This window comes from Cyclopterus lumpus, chromosome 20, assembly GCF_009769545.1.
Source record: "Cyclopterus lumpus isolate fCycLum1 chromosome 20, fCycLum1.pri, whole genome shotgun sequence".
NCBI classification, from domain to species: domain Eukaryota; kingdom Metazoa; phylum Chordata; class Actinopteri; order Perciformes; family Cyclopteridae; genus Cyclopterus; species Cyclopterus lumpus.
Window position 1 is genome coordinate 13,028,099 of NC_046985.1, and position 18,703 is coordinate 13,046,801.

At 41.5% G+C, this 18,703-nt stretch overlaps 2 protein-coding genes across 2 annotated transcripts in view; one reads left to right on the forward strand and one right to left on the reverse strand.

Annotated features, from left to right (window-relative positions):
• Positions 1 to 2,878: 2,878 nt before the first annotated feature.
• Positions 2,879 to 10,941, forward strand: txndc5 (thioredoxin domain containing 5). The gene is made up of 10 exons (XM_034560247.1): positions 2,879 to 3,134; positions 3,880 to 4,032; positions 4,598 to 4,703; positions 4,804 to 4,900; positions 5,730 to 5,845; positions 6,420 to 6,506; positions 6,802 to 6,954; positions 7,754 to 7,836; positions 7,974 to 8,103; positions 8,765 to 10,941. The coding sequence occupies exons 1-10, from the start codon at positions 2,950 to 2,952 to the stop codon at positions 8,885 to 8,887; spliced, it is 1,233 nt and encodes a 410-aa protein (XP_034416138.1). The 5' UTR covers positions 2,879 to 2,949; the 3' UTR covers positions 8,888 to 10,941.
• Positions 10,773 to 18,703, reverse strand: part of bmp6 (bone morphogenetic protein 6) — a 40,767-nt gene continuing 32,836 nt past the window's right edge. Inside the window, exons 5-7 of the mRNA XM_034560248.1 lie at positions 14,297 to 14,373; positions 13,149 to 13,259; positions 10,773 to 12,563 (exon numbers count right to left, since the gene is read on the reverse strand). Coding sequence (XP_034416139.1) covers positions 12,414 to 12,563; positions 13,149 to 13,259; positions 14,297 to 14,373 — 338 coding nt within the window. The 3' untranslated portion in view covers positions 10,773 to 12,413. The remainder of the gene's footprint in view (positions 12,564 to 13,148; positions 13,260 to 14,296; positions 14,374 to 18,703) is intronic.

Sequence of the window (18,703 nt, forward strand, 5' to 3'; positions counted from 1 at the left end):
AGGCAATTAAGAAAATAAACAGAATGTCCCTGGGTCCCCAGGATCCATTAATCTTTCTTCTTCCTATTACACAACACTAAAACTGGCCTGGCAACATGCCTGGTCATCAACAATGGGTAACCAGTGGACACCCACAACTATGCAGCCCCCACCTCACCAGACGATATGTAAAATGTGTCAGCAGCAATTTGGTCATATTTACCACAGCTCTATGACATGTTGAGATTAAATAGTGATGTGTGGTTATTGGCTTGCCATGGTAACAATAGAGCCCATTTGGGAGGGTTGGTCCTGTGTGTAGATGTTATTTATCATGTGCAAAAGTCTAAGAAAATAATCTCATATATCATTTTTCACTTCCAATTAACCATGAAGGCATTCGCGTTGCAAGGAATGAGCGGCGGCTGGAATGTGAGAGTGTAGCGAGAAGCGTGGGTCACGAGTGGATGTCAAGGCCATTTTTTTAATATAATAGCTTAAAATAACTTTAGTGGGTGGGAGTTCTCGTACTGCTGACACCTTCCTGTCAGCACAGTGGACTAAATCAGAGCAGGAATATGATCATAGCAGTCATAGAAGTTCATACACAAATACCTTTGATGTGAAATGGACGGTTCAAGAAGGCAACAGTCAGTGTCTTCTTTCACTCAGTGGAACATACGAGTATTGAGCTTTTTTTTGTTGAAGAATAGACATTTTTCCATATCTCTTGTCAATATTTCAAACTGATTAAATAAAAAAGATACATATGTCAATTTGTGTTTACCCTCTCCAGTCGTTATGCTAAGCGAAGCTAACCGGTTGCAGGCTAGCTTCAGATTTGTGGTATCAATATTGTCATCTAACTCTCGGCAAGAGATGAGCAAACTTCCCAAAATGTCAAACTATTCCTTTAATCCTTTGGCTATCAGAAAATGGGTCTTCAGGTTTCTTATGTGTAGAGCTAAGATTGGGAGGCCAAAAGAAATCTGTTCTTGTCCCATCGTGCAATTCAAAAAGGGTTATGGTTTCTGCAGATTTCTGACCCTTTTGTTTTTTTCCTAGTTTTCTCCTGGCATGTGGGGGTCAAGGCCAAAAGGTAAGATTGTGTCTGTGTGTGTGTGTGTGTGTGTGTGTGTGTGTGTGTGCGTGTGTGTGTATGTGTGTGTGTGTGTGTGTGTGTGTTTGTTTGTTTAACAGTGGAATTTAAATTGTTGTCAAGGGAACAGCAGGACAATGTCCTGAGAAGTACCAAAACACTCTACACACAGAGAGCTTCATAAACACCTCAGCCTGTGACATATTTAGAACTTCAGACACTGACCGTAAATGGTAGAATACTTTTTCACCCACTTCTAGCATATAAACATTCGAGAAAATCTGTTTTTAAGAAAGAGATGCAATCGTCTGGAGTAATGTTATATACCATAGTGTGCTCTGGGCGACAATTCTGTCTGTTTCCATGCTGTAACCTCCTCCGCTCCTCATCCCACTCTTCCTGTTGTTCGGATGAAAGGAAAAAGGGGAATGATTAAAGAGAAATACTGGACATATGAAGGTTGTCTCCATTTGGTTTCATGGAATCATGACTGTGTTAAAAGTGAAGTGGAGGACTTGCCAAAGAACTGTCAATTCGTGAAGCCAGCAGGTACCCGCTACGCTGGGAACAGAGACACACACAAACATCATTGTGGGAATAGATGCATGATTTATGTACACTGTTGCCATTACGCAAGGCTACAGCCCCCATGAGAGGCACTATTTATCCAGTGCAATAAATTGGATTAATTATATTTGCCTTCAAATGTTCTCACTCTCAAGCATCGTTTCCATCGTTGAGGAGGCAGCTCTGACTCATATCTGACCATCGGTGTAGAAAACCAACTTGAAAAAAAAAAAATCTGTCATCTGAGCCAGTGGTGATGTGACACCTGAGCTGTTGTGCCAATGTGTTTATAGTTTAAGCAAAACACTAAATTGTCCTTATAATCCTGGGTCTATTTTCATAACATTTCATCTTTTCATGGATGTTTTAATAATATTCCTACCATTAGGAATTCAAAGAGTGGCCAGTTTGTTCTAGAAAGACAGCCTTAGGTGTGAAGGAAACTTAGACTGCCTGCCAAAGCGGTGCAGTCAACCAGAACTTAGTCAACCATCTATAATCAACCAATTTGCCTTTTTCTTACTGTACCAGAGGTAAACAAACTCTCGAATGTCTCTTAAATTATATCCTAGAGTCCTTTTTTTCCGGAGCTTCCTAGTGTGACTTCATTGGCCTTCCTTTAACATTTAAAGTGATATGCTGTGAACTTTATATTCATCTCTTATATTTGACGCTAAACTGTTAACCAGGTGTCGGCCTGTCTATAAGGGTACATAAGGTCTTAGCAGCGGTCCGGGTTCAAACGTGACCTCTGACCCTTTGTTGCATGGCATCCCCTCTCTCCCTCTCTCCTGTCTATCTTTGGCTGTACTGTAATACAATAAAACTAAAACTAAAAGTTAAACCAACAACACTTACATCTGTGTTCATTGAGACCATTAAATGAATACATTGGGACTATTTGAGTCTATTATGCAGCAATAAAAAAAAATATGGGACAATGCACGTATGCATACACCATTCAAGGACTAATGCAATGTGTCTTTTTTCTTTTCAGCGTTATATAGTGCATTAGTCTCCCCTACCATAAATTCGCTTTTACCAAATGGGCTTCCATACTTCTTCAAATAATGGCATTAGTCTGAACCTGTCAGCTAACGGTTGCAAAGTGCTTGCGGGTTTTCACAGATCTCCACAGCATCGCGTCCGCATGCCCCGGCGCCGTAGCAGGAATCCCCATGTGCAAGTGTGCCATCCACAGTCAGCGTTCCTTTAAACGGAGGCTGCCGAAGGGGCGTGTACTTGGAGGGTCGGTCTTTTTCACTCCAGCAGGGACACCGTGCACCCGGCGAGAGAGATTCACCATGGCCCAAGCACTGAATTGCACACCCTTCATGTTATGTTTTATTTATGTATCGTTGCTGTTTACCAGTGTGTTTTGCGACGCGGATGCAGAAGAAGATGAACATGCCAAGCACACGTACACGGTGGAGATGTTCAACGAGGCGGTGCCCACTGCACCCCACTTTGTCATGTTTTACGCCCCATGGTAAGTGAACACTTAGCTAGTTCACAAGTTGTTTTCAATACAACGTTAAAGGAAGGAATTGCAATAACCTGTGCAGCCTTGTCTTGTTCTGCACTGGCCGTACAACGGGGACACTGAGCTAACCGGCAAGTTAGCAAACAAGCTAGTTAGCAGGCATGCTAATTAGCTACCTAGCCCAGGTCTACTAAACAGCTGGTGTGTTTAGCTTAACTGCTAACTAGCACAGCCAAACAATTGGCTAACTGCACTTTACTGGCATTGGAGAACTTTTCATGAAGGCCTCTGCTTCCAAGGGCTCGTAACGCTACTTTACTGGCCGTTGACATGTAGTTGCAAACTTTTAGTGGACGTTGAACGGGGAAACTTAACGTTAAACAAGTACACTCAAGTGTGTGGCGCTGTGCTTATTAACAGTCAGTGCAGAAACAGTCGGTCGCAGTTCTTAGTTGTAGTTTGGGAAGCTGTGCTTACGTGGCGCACTGATTGACTGCTGCTCACGTTACATGTCAGCGGTCCCAAAACGGTGGTCCGCGAACCCTCAGGGGTACATGGGGAGTTCTCAGAGTACAGAAAAAGGCCACCATCTATCTGCCTCTCGGTATTTCTCAGAATGTAACCTTCAGAAACCCCCCTCTGAATCTTGATACCGTCGTCATCGCGTGGCCGTAATGCATGTAATTAAATGTACAATTGTAAAAAGCTTTATCTTATGTTGTACACTGACGGTATTTGTACCACTGTCCAGGTGCGGCCATTGCCAGAGGTTACAGCCGTCATGGAATGAACTGGGAGACAAGTACAACAACATGGAGGAGCCCCCAGTGTATGTGGTAAAAGTAGACTGTGTCCCGGACACCAAGTTCTGCTCCAATGTCCACGGAGTTAGGGGCTACCCCACGTAAGTAATTGGCAATTTAATACTTGAATTCACCAATGCATATTATTCCTTTTGGCATGCATTACATCAGCCCATATTTTTCAATTGTTTTCGATAGATAAAGTGAAATAATCTCTAAAAAAATAATGATTTTGCATGTAGGATGAACCACATAGAAGTTCAATTCAGTTTATTCTGTATAGCCCATAATTACAAATTTGTCTCAGAGGGCTTTATAATCTGTAAGAAGTAACATGTACTATTCATCACTGATTGACAGAGGGGTAATATACTGGCTTGCATGTAGTTTAATATTCTGTCAGTATCTTAATGACATCCTGCTAACTCTAGGATGCTGACTGCATGCTGTAGCTGCCAGAGCAGCAGTCACTGGTTAATGATTGACAGAAGCTTTATAACCAAAATGTTACAGGGTCCTATAGCTTGTAATATTGAGACTAGTTAGTAGTTGCATGGGTCATTGAGACCTTTTAATACACTTTCTTGTGAAACTCGTGAGCGTTAACCATATGTCTGTCATGCCGCAATTCATTCAATCAAACAACTTTTGTTGTGTTCCATGTAGGCTAATGTTGTTTAAGCCAGACCAGGAGGCAGTCAAGTACCAGGGGCCTAGAGATCTGAAGTCTCTGGAGACTTGGATGTTGAAGACACTCCAGGAGGAGCCTTCAGTGAGTTGTGTTCATGATTTAAACACAAGTTTATAAACCTGTGACTCTTACAGTACGAGACCGTGGTATTTATAGATCTTTGTTGTTGTGTGTCCTCCAGGAACCAGAGAGTGAACAGGAGCCTCCTAAAGCCCCGGAGCCCAAACAGGGCCTGTATGACCTGACTGCTCTCAACTTTAAGGCCCACATAGCCAAAGGTAAAGATCTAGAAGAAAATATGCAGTGTAATGCTTCATGAAAGCTCTGTTGTACCACTTGACAGAAGCAAATGAATAGTTAACTTATCTTGTCTATTTATGCAGCTGCACCCTGCCTGCAACAGATGACTTGTTTCTTTTTTGGCTAACATGTTGGCTTTCCAATTTTAACCACACTAAGTAGTGTTTTTGGATCCCTCCTTGGAGAATGGAAACACTTCATTGCATTGATTGACATAACTGACATTTCAACACGAGCACCTGAGTCACAATCGAACCAACTATATAACTCTTGTCTCCTGTCACCTCACGTTTCTGGATTTTCAGACAACGAATGCTAAAATAAACAGGACTCACGATAATTGTCTTGTTGAAATTGTGTATTTTAAGCTCCGCTGTGGTTGAATGTTTTGGTTTTGAAGAAAAATAAATGATTTCTTGTTTGGAGAAGAAAAAAGCAGGATATGACATACGCATTTTAAAACAGTGTTTATTGGTCCCACCTTCACATCTTGGCAACAGAGCTCCAATAAACATTGTGTAATTGGTTGAGTATAGGAGTTGTATATTTTCAATTACGACAGGCTGGGTTGAGTTTGTTGTGGAATCAACTTTTTACAAAACTCTATCAAAACCCAAATCTGAGCACTTTTTGTACCTTCGTACATAATTGTGGATTTGTGTGTGATTATGTCCATGTAGAAATTGGTATACGCTGCACAGCATTTTACTTTCTTACTACTTTGTTTGTATTTTCTTTTTCTTTACATTTTTTTGCTTGATTTCTGCAATTCCTTTTTCTGATATGGCTGTTCTCCTCTTGCTGCAGGTGCCCATTTTGTTAAATTCTTTGCCCCATGGTGCGGTCACTGCAAAGCTATTGCCCCAACCTGGGAGCAGCTGGCCACCACCTTTGAGCACTCTGATGATGTCAAGATAGGAAAGGTGGGTTCTTCAGATTATTATTTTTTTAGTCTCAAGTTAATGATCCAACTACTTATAAAAAGTAAAACAATAAAACACCACATACTGTGACATGGGTAAAAAAACAAGACGGCAACCTTCTTTCTTTCCGCAGAAAGAAGGTTGCTGCAATTTTCTTAATCCAACTATATGAGCTTCTTTTGTGACACTGTTATTGCAGTGCTCCACTTGCTCTCGTCCTTGTTACGTGAAGTTACTCCTCTCTACCGGTAGGGGTGTAACGGGCCGTTGTCAATCTGTACGGTTTTCCCCCTTGCGGTTTCTGTGTGAACCACAGATCAAGTACATTTGTTATGGTTTACACTGACTTCAGAGCGGTTGACATCATATTTTCCTTTGTGCTGATCCGAACCGTACACCCCTAACTACTGGCCTGGTCCTCTCGTTACCTGTTTGACGGAACAGGATGCTGGTCACGTTTGGAGCTACCGTGCATGCTGTGTTTTTAAACACACCTCTCAATCAAATGTACAGGGGCATTATTTGCACTGTTGTTTCTAGTTTAATAACACATGCTCATATATTTATGACCTAGGTGGACTGTACACAGCAGTATGAAGCATGCTCTGAGAACGGCGTTCGTGGATATCCCACACTGCTCTTCTTCAACAATGGACAAAAGGTACAGAATAATGTTTTGACTTTCCTTTCCAAATGATCTCTGCATGCACAGCCATTCAACACACTCTTTGGCCATCGACTGCCTGCATCTGACCTGCTGCAGCTGTCATGTTCTTTCTCGTCGACACCTAAGATTTATTGCAAAAAAATAACAACCTCCATGACATTACATCATACTTGGATGATTACAGCAATCATATTATTATATTGGCGCTATTGGAGATCAGAGTTTGACTATGAATAAAACATGCACGTTCGGCATTCACTTCACTGTGTGGGTGTGTGTCTTTTTGTAGACCGATCAGTACAAAGGAAAAAGAGACCTGGACTCCTTTAAAGACTTTGTGGACAACCAACTGAAGGCTGCCGTCACTCAGGAACAAGAACCAAGTGAAGAACCAAACGCAAACGAGATCCCCACTGATGAGCCAGCCAAAGAGGAGATAACGGTGGGTGTGAACAACAAAAAGAAGAAACGCTATACACAACAAATATATTCTACAGGTGTTCATACATTCCGAAATGGTCAAAGCATAGTTTAACAACAATTCTTCAGTTGGAAAAAGTGTTGAAATGATTCTGCCTGGCACATGAAAGGCTTTAGACACCTGAACCTACTCATAAAACTGGTCTGTCTTTAACACGGTTTTAACATTGCTATGTTCTGAATGCTGGTATCCAACCAAGCTACAGTTACAGCCCATATAGTAAGACTTGTTCATAGAATGTCAGATTGGCATGCTGATGACGATGACATCATCATGGGTTTTTCGACATACTAAACTGACTTTTTTAATGACTTTATTAACTTTTATTATACATTTACATGTATATATATTTTTTATTACTGACTTCTTTTCACCGCACTATGACAGTTCAGATTTTTTTTTTGAACATACTTTATACTATGATCTTTTTTGACACACCATTTTACATTTTGGACATTTTTTGAACATACTATACTGTGACTATCTTATGATTTATTTCAACATACTGCACAAATGATTTGTAACTTACTCTACTGTGTTTATTATTGTTTTCGACCAACTAAACTATGAAGTTTTTCAACATAATATACATTACTTTTTTCATGACTTTTCATCATGCACGATATACTGAGTTTTAAAAATATTTTGAAATTACTGACTTTCTTTACCATTCTAAACTATTATTGTTAGTTGGGGTTCTCGGTCAGGTAAACATAGGGATCAGCACAGTTTAATATTAGATTTCCTGTCCTCTCCGCAGTCCAGTGTTTTGGACCTCACAGAGACTAACTTTGACGAGACAGTGGCAAAGGGCCTCACCCTTATCAAGTTCTACGCTCCATGGTAAGATCGTCATTTTATTATTCTTCATCTTCAACAACATCCTTTGTAGAAGTAACACTCCCTGACAATAACTTTCAAATGTGTAAATATGTCTCGGTCACTTTTAAGTGATGTCATTCCTGTGTAATCAACTGTAGGTGTGGCCACTGTAAGAACCTTGCGCCGACATGGGAGGATCTTTCCAAGAAGGAGTTTTCCGGCCTTACTGACGTCAAGATAGCCAAAGTTGACTGCACTGTTGAGCGCACACTCTGCAACAAGTACTCTGTAAGTATATGGGCGTCATCCACAATTTATACCTTAAGACGCCATCCAAACAGAACATGCAGCACTTTGATCTCTTCCTCTCACGTACCCTTCTGTCAGCTTTTATTTTCCTGAAGATTAAGTGTGTTATACAGGATGGTTTTATTACGGAGCCATAAAACAATGTAACTGCCACATTCTTTAATTAGATTCTAAAGACTAATCCTAAAGCAGATTTAATCTTCATAGGTAAATAAATGTTCGCAGACACACTATCAGCTTTGATCATTATGCCAACTTATCAATGTGTACAAAGTTGTACTGCTTGCAGAATTCTTGCATCAAAAGCCGACTTTTTTCTTATGACTTGAGTCGTGATTTATTGATAAGATATACCCTTTTGGTGTGTTGCGTTTTTAATCAAATATATCTTCCCATATAAAATGTTATCTGAGTGGTTTTCCCACTTTCTTTGGGATTTTTACCTCCAAGCAACACATCTCAAAGTTTGGTGGACATATGGGACTCCATCTTTATGAGTACATTTGGCTTCACTCGGGCACCGTTTATTTTTGTTAACTGGTAAATATTTTAACACAGCATGCTGCATAATAATTAAATGGTTATGAAGGATGACAAAGCACATGGGTTAAGCCGCTGTTGTTCTTCCCTCTTTATTCAGGTTCGAGGTTACCCCACCTTGATCATCTTCAGGGCAGGGGAGCAGGGTGACGAGCATCATGGGGGGCGGGACCTTGAGAGCCTGCACAGCTTTGTGATGAGGCAGGCAAGAGACGAGCTGTAGTCACGTCGGCACTCCACTGTCCACCACTCCGCTCGTCCACACTGTATATCTGGCCAGTAGGACACCACTCCCCCTCCTACAGTAGCCAAACCTCTATCTTTCTCTCCTCGGGTCCTCTTCAGAAAGGAGTCAGCCAATCATGGAATGATTCAGCAGAGTGTTTGTTTGGGTTGTGAATATATTTTTCATTGCTGTTGCCAAACCTTAAATCTCAATGGAAGATACTATCCTATTGGTTGGGTCTGCATATGAAGTAATATGTCGGACAACCACTTTGCAAGCACCACTCAATCAATCAGAACCAGAATTCCTCGCACAGATTAAAGGTCTTTTATCAAATTGGTAGCACTAAAAGAAAGGTGTGCCAGTTTCTGCCTGTTTGAAAAAGAAGAAAAAAGGCATTTGTTTCTGATGAACCTCTGTAGCCATTTTACTTTCTTTTCTTTTTTTTTTAAATGCAAAAGTTATACATGGTATTTGTTGTTAAATCACAAGCCATTAATGTTGAGTTACTGTCGGTCAAAATTTCCTAAAGTTAGTGTCAGCCAGATGTGAAGTTGAGGGTACATTCTATCCATGCCAGCGATGCCTGACTTAACTCAGGGAAACACCCTGCAGACTATAAGAAGTTGTGAAAGAGGAATGATTGTTATCACAAGTCTGATCATCCACAGTTTTTTTTTCTTAATGATTAGGATTTTAATCTTTTGGAAAGAACAAGATAAATTAGTGAGGCTTGGTACACTGAACATCTTTCTCTGACTGGTGATCTCAATCCCCCATCCATCTCTGCTCCTCCTAGCTTTCAGGGTCTCTGGCCTGGACCATTTCACCCTATATCTCCATTAGTGAACATCTTTAGAGTTACTGCTCGTACTATTTTCCTCATTTCGTCTTCAAATGTCGTACAAACGATGTGAATGTAATGTGTCTGTGATATATATATATATATATATATATATATATATATATATATATATATCTCAGGCTATGTCCAAAGGATTTTGGAACCAGTAAGTGGAGCAGGAAAAGACAGTTGGTGTTGTAGGTAAAACATGCTGAGCCTCCACTTTGGTAGACACTCAACTGCCATTCACAAGACTTTGTGATCTTTTCCAGGAAATAAGGTTTCATCAGTGCTTTTACAACCTTACCGCCTTTGGACATTTTTGTAATGATACTTTTGAGGGCCTGAAACGAACATTTGCTGCTGCTCGGCGTCAGGTGTGCTGACTGGCATCCTATCGCCCTTCTGACCACCATTGTGATCTAGTCTTACCTGAGTGATTGAACCAGCTGCATCTTGAGTCTATATAATTAGCTTTCCTGCTCCCAGATAATGTTTACAGAAGTAAATGACCAATGATGCTGTGAAGTCAACATCTTTAGGCACTCAAAACTGTGGACTGAATAGATAAGTGTACTTTAACTCTGCTACATGGATAGTTGGGGTGGATCTGGTCGTACGGTACAGCTACGCCAACGACTGGTTTATAGGTGTAACGGACCAGTAAAACTATTTAGCATTTATCGATTGGAACCAAAATAAACCATAACTTGACTGGTTTTAGTTTTCCACTCTGACTATAACCATTGGTGAGATTGTTTGAACTTAAATGTAAACTGTATCATAACCATCAAACCACAAAGAAGATTAATTGGTGTTTAAAGTTTCAACAGTCACCGGCCAAGAACATGTCACAGAGCTGGTTCTAGGAGCACTTTCCGTTTCTTTTCTGTGACTGACTTCACCCACCTGTTACGCCATAACACAGCTAATGCTTTGACCCGGGTTATGTGAAAGGTGTATTCAGCACGATGCACGGCACCTTTTTATTGTCTAACCAGGAACACAAACAGTCAGACACAGCAGTTTTTTTTTTTTAGTCTGTAAAGGTTTTTATGGATAACACATGGTCCAAGGAACTCCAGTGACAGAAGTATTTTTTTCCTTATGAATGGTGGGTTGTGCATTACCCATAGGTTTTGTACAAAAAAAGTGAATAATGGCAAGTTGTAACATGAGATTTCATAATAAAAATTTTCAAAAATAAGTTTGTATTTTCATTTCGTCCTTGCATCTGTCTGTTAATACGGTATGTGTTGTCTTTTTTTTTAATAAAAGGTGCAATAAATAAGCTGAGAATGTACAAGTATTTACAAAAAACAGACTAAACATGATCACAAATGTAAACAGCAGCTTACCAGAGGTATATTTTGTAATTTATGATTGGTTAGGCACGTACGGTATTGATTCTTGTTGGTTAGTTTTTCATTAAAATAAACTCCATGTCATTCAAAGCTCACAGTAACATATTCAATTGGAAAGACGTTGCCATTTGACACAAATCTCAACATAATTCTACCCTCGGGGTTGAAAAAGCAAAAGGTCTAATTTCAGAAAAGCTCGCACACACTCGGTTCTGCCGGCTGTTTTGGACTCGACATGTTTTTCCACAATCTCTTGATGGGTTGTCAGAGGTGGAAGCGTTTGTTAACTTTGTGAGTGCAGCAACATGGAAATGGCCATTTGCGGTATGTCGGAGGGATAAGGCTGTATTCTTCGGTTCTTTGGAGAAAAACATCAGTTTAGCCACAACATGCATCACGTTTAACCAGCCTGGTGAATCGCAGCGCAGCGTGTGCCCGGCAAATATTGACACGGAGGGGATATTTGGAGATGTGCGCTACTAAAATAGCCTGCGGTCACTTTGGTCTAGTCCATATTATATTTTAGGAGGGCAAATATGGCTTAAGAAGAAAATACACAAGGAAAGAGGCAGGACATATGAATCTCCTGACTCCAATGTATCATTGATTTAGTATTGGATTGTTTGACTTAACATTTGTACTGAAAAGGAAACTTGAGTTTGTATTTTTCCATCTCTCTCAAACCATCTATGCACTTGTCATTTGACCAGGTGATGTCACTGCTTATTGGTGGTTTTCAATGCTGTGACATCACTGAGTCAACTCCCCATGCGCTGTAGAGAAGCTGTTAATTAGTAATTATTCGAGCCCCCTCTGAGAACTGATCCACCATGTTAATTTAGCGGGAGAGGAGAAGGAGAAGAAAGCAGCACTCTGACTGGCCCCACTACAGTTCAGTTTAGCCCTCTCCCTCTCAATTAGGGAGACGGTGCAGTAGCCTCTTAAGTATTCATACACACACTTCCATAAACGCATAATATACAAACTGAAACACTCCATCCTCTCCACACTCACACACAGTCATTTGTTCAGTCGCAGACCCGTGAAGTGAAAACTCCACAGCTAATAGAGAAAGTGATTGACAACTTGGTGGCTCAACACCGTCGGGTGAAGTGGCCAATAAGTGAACCGTCCCGAGAGTATGTGAATAGGACATGTCGAAGGTCTTTCAGGGTGGACGTTCCTTGCAGGCTGAGGATTTGGACAGGAAGCTGCTGTCTAGTTGAGGTCAACATCACCCAGGAGTCACTTCTGCAGTTGCAGCCCGTTGCCAACCCAACTTGTAATCCGGCATCATTGGCCCCCGGTATCGGTGTCAGTGGCAGCCACAGGCCCTCACCACCATGTTCTTGTATTTCTTCAGGATGACGTTGGAGTTGTCGTCAAAGTAGAGCACTGAGATGGCGTGGAGCTTGGTGGGGGCGCAGCATGGCTTTGGTACGTTCTCTGGGTTCATCAGGTGCACCTGAAAATCAAAAAGAATTCTTTAAACCTCTATAGGTGTCAATCAAAAAAGCAGTCACACAGTATAGGATGTCATAAAAAAAGTAATTGTGTGTATATATAGTAAGTCATTTTTTTCATTACTTTTTTGACCTAGAAAACCATGACTTTTAACATACTGAACTGACTATTTTTGACATACCATCCTATAACTTTGTGATGACTCTTTTACAACATACTATATTATGACCTTTTTATGACCTGTTTTGTCATACGCTTCTATGAATGTTTTCATGACTTATTTTTATATACTATACTTTACCTTTTATTTGTGATACTATACAATTACTTTTTTCAACAAACTATACCATGACCTTTTCATATTTGTTGACGTACTGAACGATGATACTATGACCTTTTTATGACTTTTTTCATGACTTTTCTTTCAACGTACTAAAAACTATGACTTTTTTTCGACATTTTATACCATGACATTTGCACAAGGAAATTCTCTCTAACTGGACCTCGTTGAATACCCTAAAACTACAACTCCTACACTGTGTTTAGAATACACCGAGCATGATACACTCCTCTGTCTAGGCCTTACCAGAGTCTGAACAATGGCGTGGTTGGTGGCGTTCATGTGGGCATTAAGGGGGAAGGAGCACTCTCCATCACAGTAGTTGGCTGCGTAGCCTTCAGGAGCAATGATCCAGTCCTGAGAGAAAGAAACACACCACACTCAGCATTAAAAGCAGCACAGTCAGAGCAGATGACACCAATCAAGTCAAAAAAAACATACTTATATAGAAATGCCTAGTCAGAGAGGTACGCAGGCAGGTGGGCGTCTGTAACAGGTCAATGCTGCATACCCTCTTTTATATATAATAATAATAATAATAATCGACTAAAATGAATGTGACATTGACTGCAAAGAGAAGGAACGTATTGTGGAATCAGACCTGACCTTTTTAGTGTTTTAATGCTGTTGGTCCGTCTTTAAGGACGAAACACTCCTGTCTGTGGAACCGCTCACGAAACCAATACTGTCCTCCTTCCTTCCTCTCTGTATCTCACTGTTTTGCTCTGACACATTCTCAGCACGCTTTACCTCTTTCTAGCTCTGTGTGTGTGTGCGTGTGTGTGTGTGTGTGTGTGTGTGTGTGTCTGTGTTTGACAGAGATAGAGAGACAGGAAGTGCTGGCAGTCTCCCTCTAGATGTCAGTGCTGTGTTAACAGCTTGTTGGGAAGGATGTACGCAACGCTGCCCTTCTATTTCTTCCTCAGTCCGTCTTCTTGTACACACACACACACACACACACACACAGTGTGATATCAGCTGGATAATCAATGGTGTTTATAGAGTGAGTTCACAATAGGGACCCTGAAATATTATGGATTGGAGGTTTAAGACAATTTTCTTGACTTCATACATCACCTGGTAAAACAAATGTGACACTTATTGTTGTTACAGTATGAAATAACTCGGCTCTGAAGCTTAATGACTATTGCTCATGGAAGAAGACATAACTGAAACATTATGTGTGTGTTTATGGATCATTAGTGAACCAAATCCCAAATAAAGTGGCCTCTTGAATATGACATCAGTGCGCTACCTAAATTTCAGTAAACATTGTTTACTGAAATCAAACTATCCCTTAAGATCCATTAGGACCACTACCACCCCACCCTTTCCATGACAGATGTGCTTGCAAACTTGTTTGGATGTTTTAACTTAAAAGAAAAGTTGTCTACCTGCCAGCCCAGCTCTCTGAAGCTGACGTAGAGCTCATGTCTCCTGCATGCCGTCTTCTGATCGCTGCTGTTGTAATCTGCAACAGAAATACAGAAATCATCAGGGAATTAACATCTTGCACACAAACGTCATAGTGTCCCCGAGTAAGAGAGGACCATTAAGACCTGTTGTGAATTAGTAACATCGACATTATGTTGTTCATATCTTTCTAGTTGCCCAACATGATGATGATGATGATGATGATGGGATGTCCATGGGGAAGCTGAAACCCTTCCCTGGGTAAATTCCTTCCAATTGAAGTTTGTGAAAGTGACTCATGACATTCAGAATCTGAGAGCAGAAGAACAACACAATACGCCTCATGTAACTGCACTGGGTGGAGGCACATGCGAGGGCGTGGACCACGGCACAGGCGCGAATGCCAAGCACAGCGGTCACCGTGCTGTACGTGCCTCACATTCATGGGCTGTTTAATGGGTTTGAATGCGAGCCTAATTTAACTCATCGGCATTCAGAAATTGCCTGGCGCGAGCGCGAGTGGTGACACGGTGACGACTGTGTTTATAGACTCTCCTGCCCTGCGGTTTGTACCTAATTATCTCTGTTCCATGGGGCGGACGGCCACAGACAGGTAGAGGTTTGCTTTTCACAGCAGTGGAGGTCATTGCTGGCATCGGTCGCCACGCTGCAGTCAAGGCGGTGACACTGACTTTCCACTGACGTCCTCTTGCTCACACTCTCTGTCTCGCCCCATTGATTTTATTGTTGTGATTATTATTTTTTTCTTCACAAACCACCCAGAGAAAGACAATGAAGTGTGGAGGAAGGGGGGGGGGGGGGGGGGGGGGGGGGGGGGGGGGCAAGCTCTGGTACTGGTGAGAGTCCTGTATTTACACGCTAACCCAGCCGGGCTTCTTGGTGGCCCCACAACGCCTCCAGCAATGTGTCAGCCTGAATCCTGCAAGTGATTGTACTTGTAGTCGGCTGTTGGTCTGCATATTCTCACATTGCAAAGTTAATTATGAAAGTGTTAACTAACTGTTTTCACTGAAAAGCTTCTTGTGGTTAACTATTGTTGTTGTTGTTGTTGTTGTTGTTGTTGCTTTGCCGTCACTTAGGCATCTTTAGGGTGACAATTCTGGTTTCTAATTCCATTTTTAGCCGAGAAAAGCTATTGCTGAAGATATTTACACATTGCAAGAAAAAAAAGAAACAATTTACAGCTCTGAGATTATCTGCAACTGGCTCTCACATTCAACACTGTCATTTGATAGTTCTTCAGATTTGCTCATCGCATCGTCATCCTGTTTGGTGTCGCCACTTGTACTGACGAGCCATGCAAACATGGAAGAGAGAGGATCTGTTTGCCTCCAGAAATGTGCATTTACAAGAAACAATTGCCACATAATATATAATATATACTGTATTTATACTGACATGTGTTCAAGCGTGTGTGTGTGTGTGTGTGTGTGTGTCAGAGAAAAAAAGAGCGAGTGAGCCTGACTGCAGACGGGGATTTGTCACTCACAGCCACTCACCTCACCAACAGCCGACTTGTTTAGTTAGCTGGAGTTAGAGAGAGCGACACACACACACACACACACACACACACACACACACACACACACACACACCATATATAAAAACATACTTCAATTATGTGAGGGTCATTGATGTTGGGTCCTTACATCTCTACATCTCTCATTCATTACCACTTACTGTACATACACAAATACAGTCACACACAGTCACACACGCTCACAGATGACCTGATGTTGATCTGTTTCACAGCCAAATTCACTCATTAAAATGAAGAGCTGTAACTTAAATTATCCAGTGCAAGTTGCATTAAAATTTCATCATCAAATATTTTTTCTTTTTTGAACAGCATTGGCCGGACTTCTGACTGTGTTTTATCTGGACTCGTCTCAAATTCAAATAAGAATAGCAGACAGACAGGTGGAGAGAGATAAGGAGGGAGGGCAAGTTGGATTTGTCACTTGCGTTCATCACAGCTTGAAATAAATGAGAAAGAGAAAAGAGACAGAAGAGCATGGCACAGTTTGGGGTTTCACTTTCTACCATCTGAAGTGTACATGTGCAGGTGATCTAACGACAACAGTTTATTTTTTATTGCAGCAGAACATGAACATGTCATCTGATCAGACGGGTTAATTCTGTGAGAGACAGGAAACGAGAGGTGACGCCGGTCATGACGGACGGCTGCGAGGTGAGGTCAAAAGGTCATCCGTGACCATCAAATACAGTCAGGTGTTTCCCCAGTTTACGGCTCCTTCCTCTCCAATAGGAAGGGCAGTGCTCTGTGTGTCTGCTAATGTGGAAATACAGAGTGTGTGTGTGTGTGTGTGTGTGTGTGTGTGCGCATGTGTGTGTGCGCATGTGTGTGTGCATTCGTATTTAACAAGCATACGATATGAGGACCGTCACAAATGATGGTACAGGCTGGTTCTAGACCAGCTGCTATAGAATTGTACAGATATTTCTGAGAATTATTAGAATAAAAAACAAATACCCTTTGATTTTGTTCATGCATTGTAAGGCGCCTTTGCAGTGTGTGTAGTGTTTATATACAGGAAACATCCAAGGACAGAGGAACAGGGACATTGACAGAACTAAGCCGATTGGCTAATTTACTTGGCTGACCTGATATGAACCTGAGGTGATGTTTATAGAAGAGAAATTGACCCAGTAGTGTAGTAGGGAAGGGCTTTACATAGTTAACGTGTAGAGATTTATGAGTCCGTATTGGAATATGGATCACATGGATTTTATGAACTTTGGGCATGTCATTTCTAGGCCAGTCAACATGTCTCTGTACAGTAACAATCTGTATTACACTATAATAATGTGCTCAATGCTTCCAAACGCAGACACTGGCACAGGCTCAAACTACACACAGCTTTTTTGTACACGCACACACACACACACACACACACACACACACACACACACACACAGAGACCCCATGCTCCTTCATCCAGGTTTAATTCATGGTGTGTGACATTCAGCTTTGGGTCCAATCCCAGCCCAGACTGGAGGGTGAATGAAGCTGCCTGCATGCTAGTCTGACTTCTTCAGGAGGAGCCATTCATACAGTTCCTCGTGGGGTTTCTATGGTGGCAGGCAGGGTGGCAAAATCAGATCATCTCATTTGATTTCTGTTTTTAGACTCCAGTCTGCACACAGCTCCTTGATAGAAAACGTGTACTGAAATGCTCCAGTACCTTTAAAAGTGTGCAGTATTACATGTTACCCTGTGCAGTCAGGTAACAAGTTTAAATGACCATCAGCAACAGGGTCCGACACTTTCTGAGTTATTGATGTATTATCAGCTGATATTATTCCTGTGATATCCCAAATCTTCTTAAACTCATCCTATTGAACAGTATGTGGGTATCAACACGTTAAAAGTTTGTCTTGCTTTGCCGTATGCTGTACAGCACAAGGTACAATAGCTAGCAACTTGTTCCCTTATCCTCGCTCCCTCTCACACACAACCCTTATTTACCTTGCACCTCTCTTGGCCTTCAAAGCTGTATTTACAGTCTGTGGGGCTCTTTAATGGGAATAAAGCTGATATTTACTGTGGGCTTTCATTGAGTGTAAAAAGCCCAGATTTGTGGTGCCCATAAACCACATCTCCCCTTCCTCCTAAAAAATGTAATGCCACACAGCTACCACTGAACTCCAGCTCCCATGAGGCCTCCATTCATTTATTTTTTCTTGAACAGCGCAGAGGTGGGAAGGAGAATGAGACTTACTCTACAAAAAGAATCACAGAGTAAAAACAATATGTTGTGGTTTGTTACGCTAAACTAACAAGCTGCTGGCTGTAGCTTCATGATTAAAGGACAGCATCAATCTTGTGTAACTCGGGACAAGAAAGTGAGTACGCATATTTCCTAAAACATCAAACACTTCTTTTAAGCATCGGCAGCACATGAAGAACCAAACCGGGGATTTTAATTCCACCTGCTTCTTGCATATAGCTGTCAGGATCAAATATTTGAATATCAAATGGAGGCAGGATTTCCTCTTACTGACATGGCAATGTGTGGTGGAACTGAGATACACTTCCATGTTACAGCAGCTTACCTCACAGTGTTTTACCTGGAAAGGTTTCTCTGTGAGTAGACAAGCATCCGTTTGACCATGTGACACTAAAACTCTCCACTAAAGCCAATTCATATTGAATTCATTGAGGTGGGGCAGCGACTGCCGGTTCCCCACCCTGTGTATACAATAGCTGGGGAAACACTGCTCCTTACTGAGCACAAGCCCTGTAGCTCTTTAACACTGAGACGTTCAATATAATGTGCTGGGCTGATATTAACCTCTCACTACACTACCTGCCATTCATTAGCCCCTCAAAACACTTTCGCCAG

What these genes read in the sequence shown, in the direction of transcription:
- txndc5 (XM_034560247.1), top strand. Translation starts at nt 2,950, where the DNA reads ATGGCCCAAGCACTGAATTGCACACCCTTCATGTTATGTTTTATTTAT. An exon ending in CAGCCAAAGAGGAGATAACG is followed by an intron (nt 6,955 to 7,753) that starts GTGGGTGTGAAC and finishes TCCTCTCCGCAG; the next exon opens with TCCAGTGTTTTGGACCTCAC. An exon ending in ATCAAGTTCTACGCTCCATG is followed by an intron (nt 7,837 to 7,973) that starts GTAAGATCGTCA and finishes AATCAACTGTAG; the next exon opens with GTGTGGCCACTGTAAGAACC.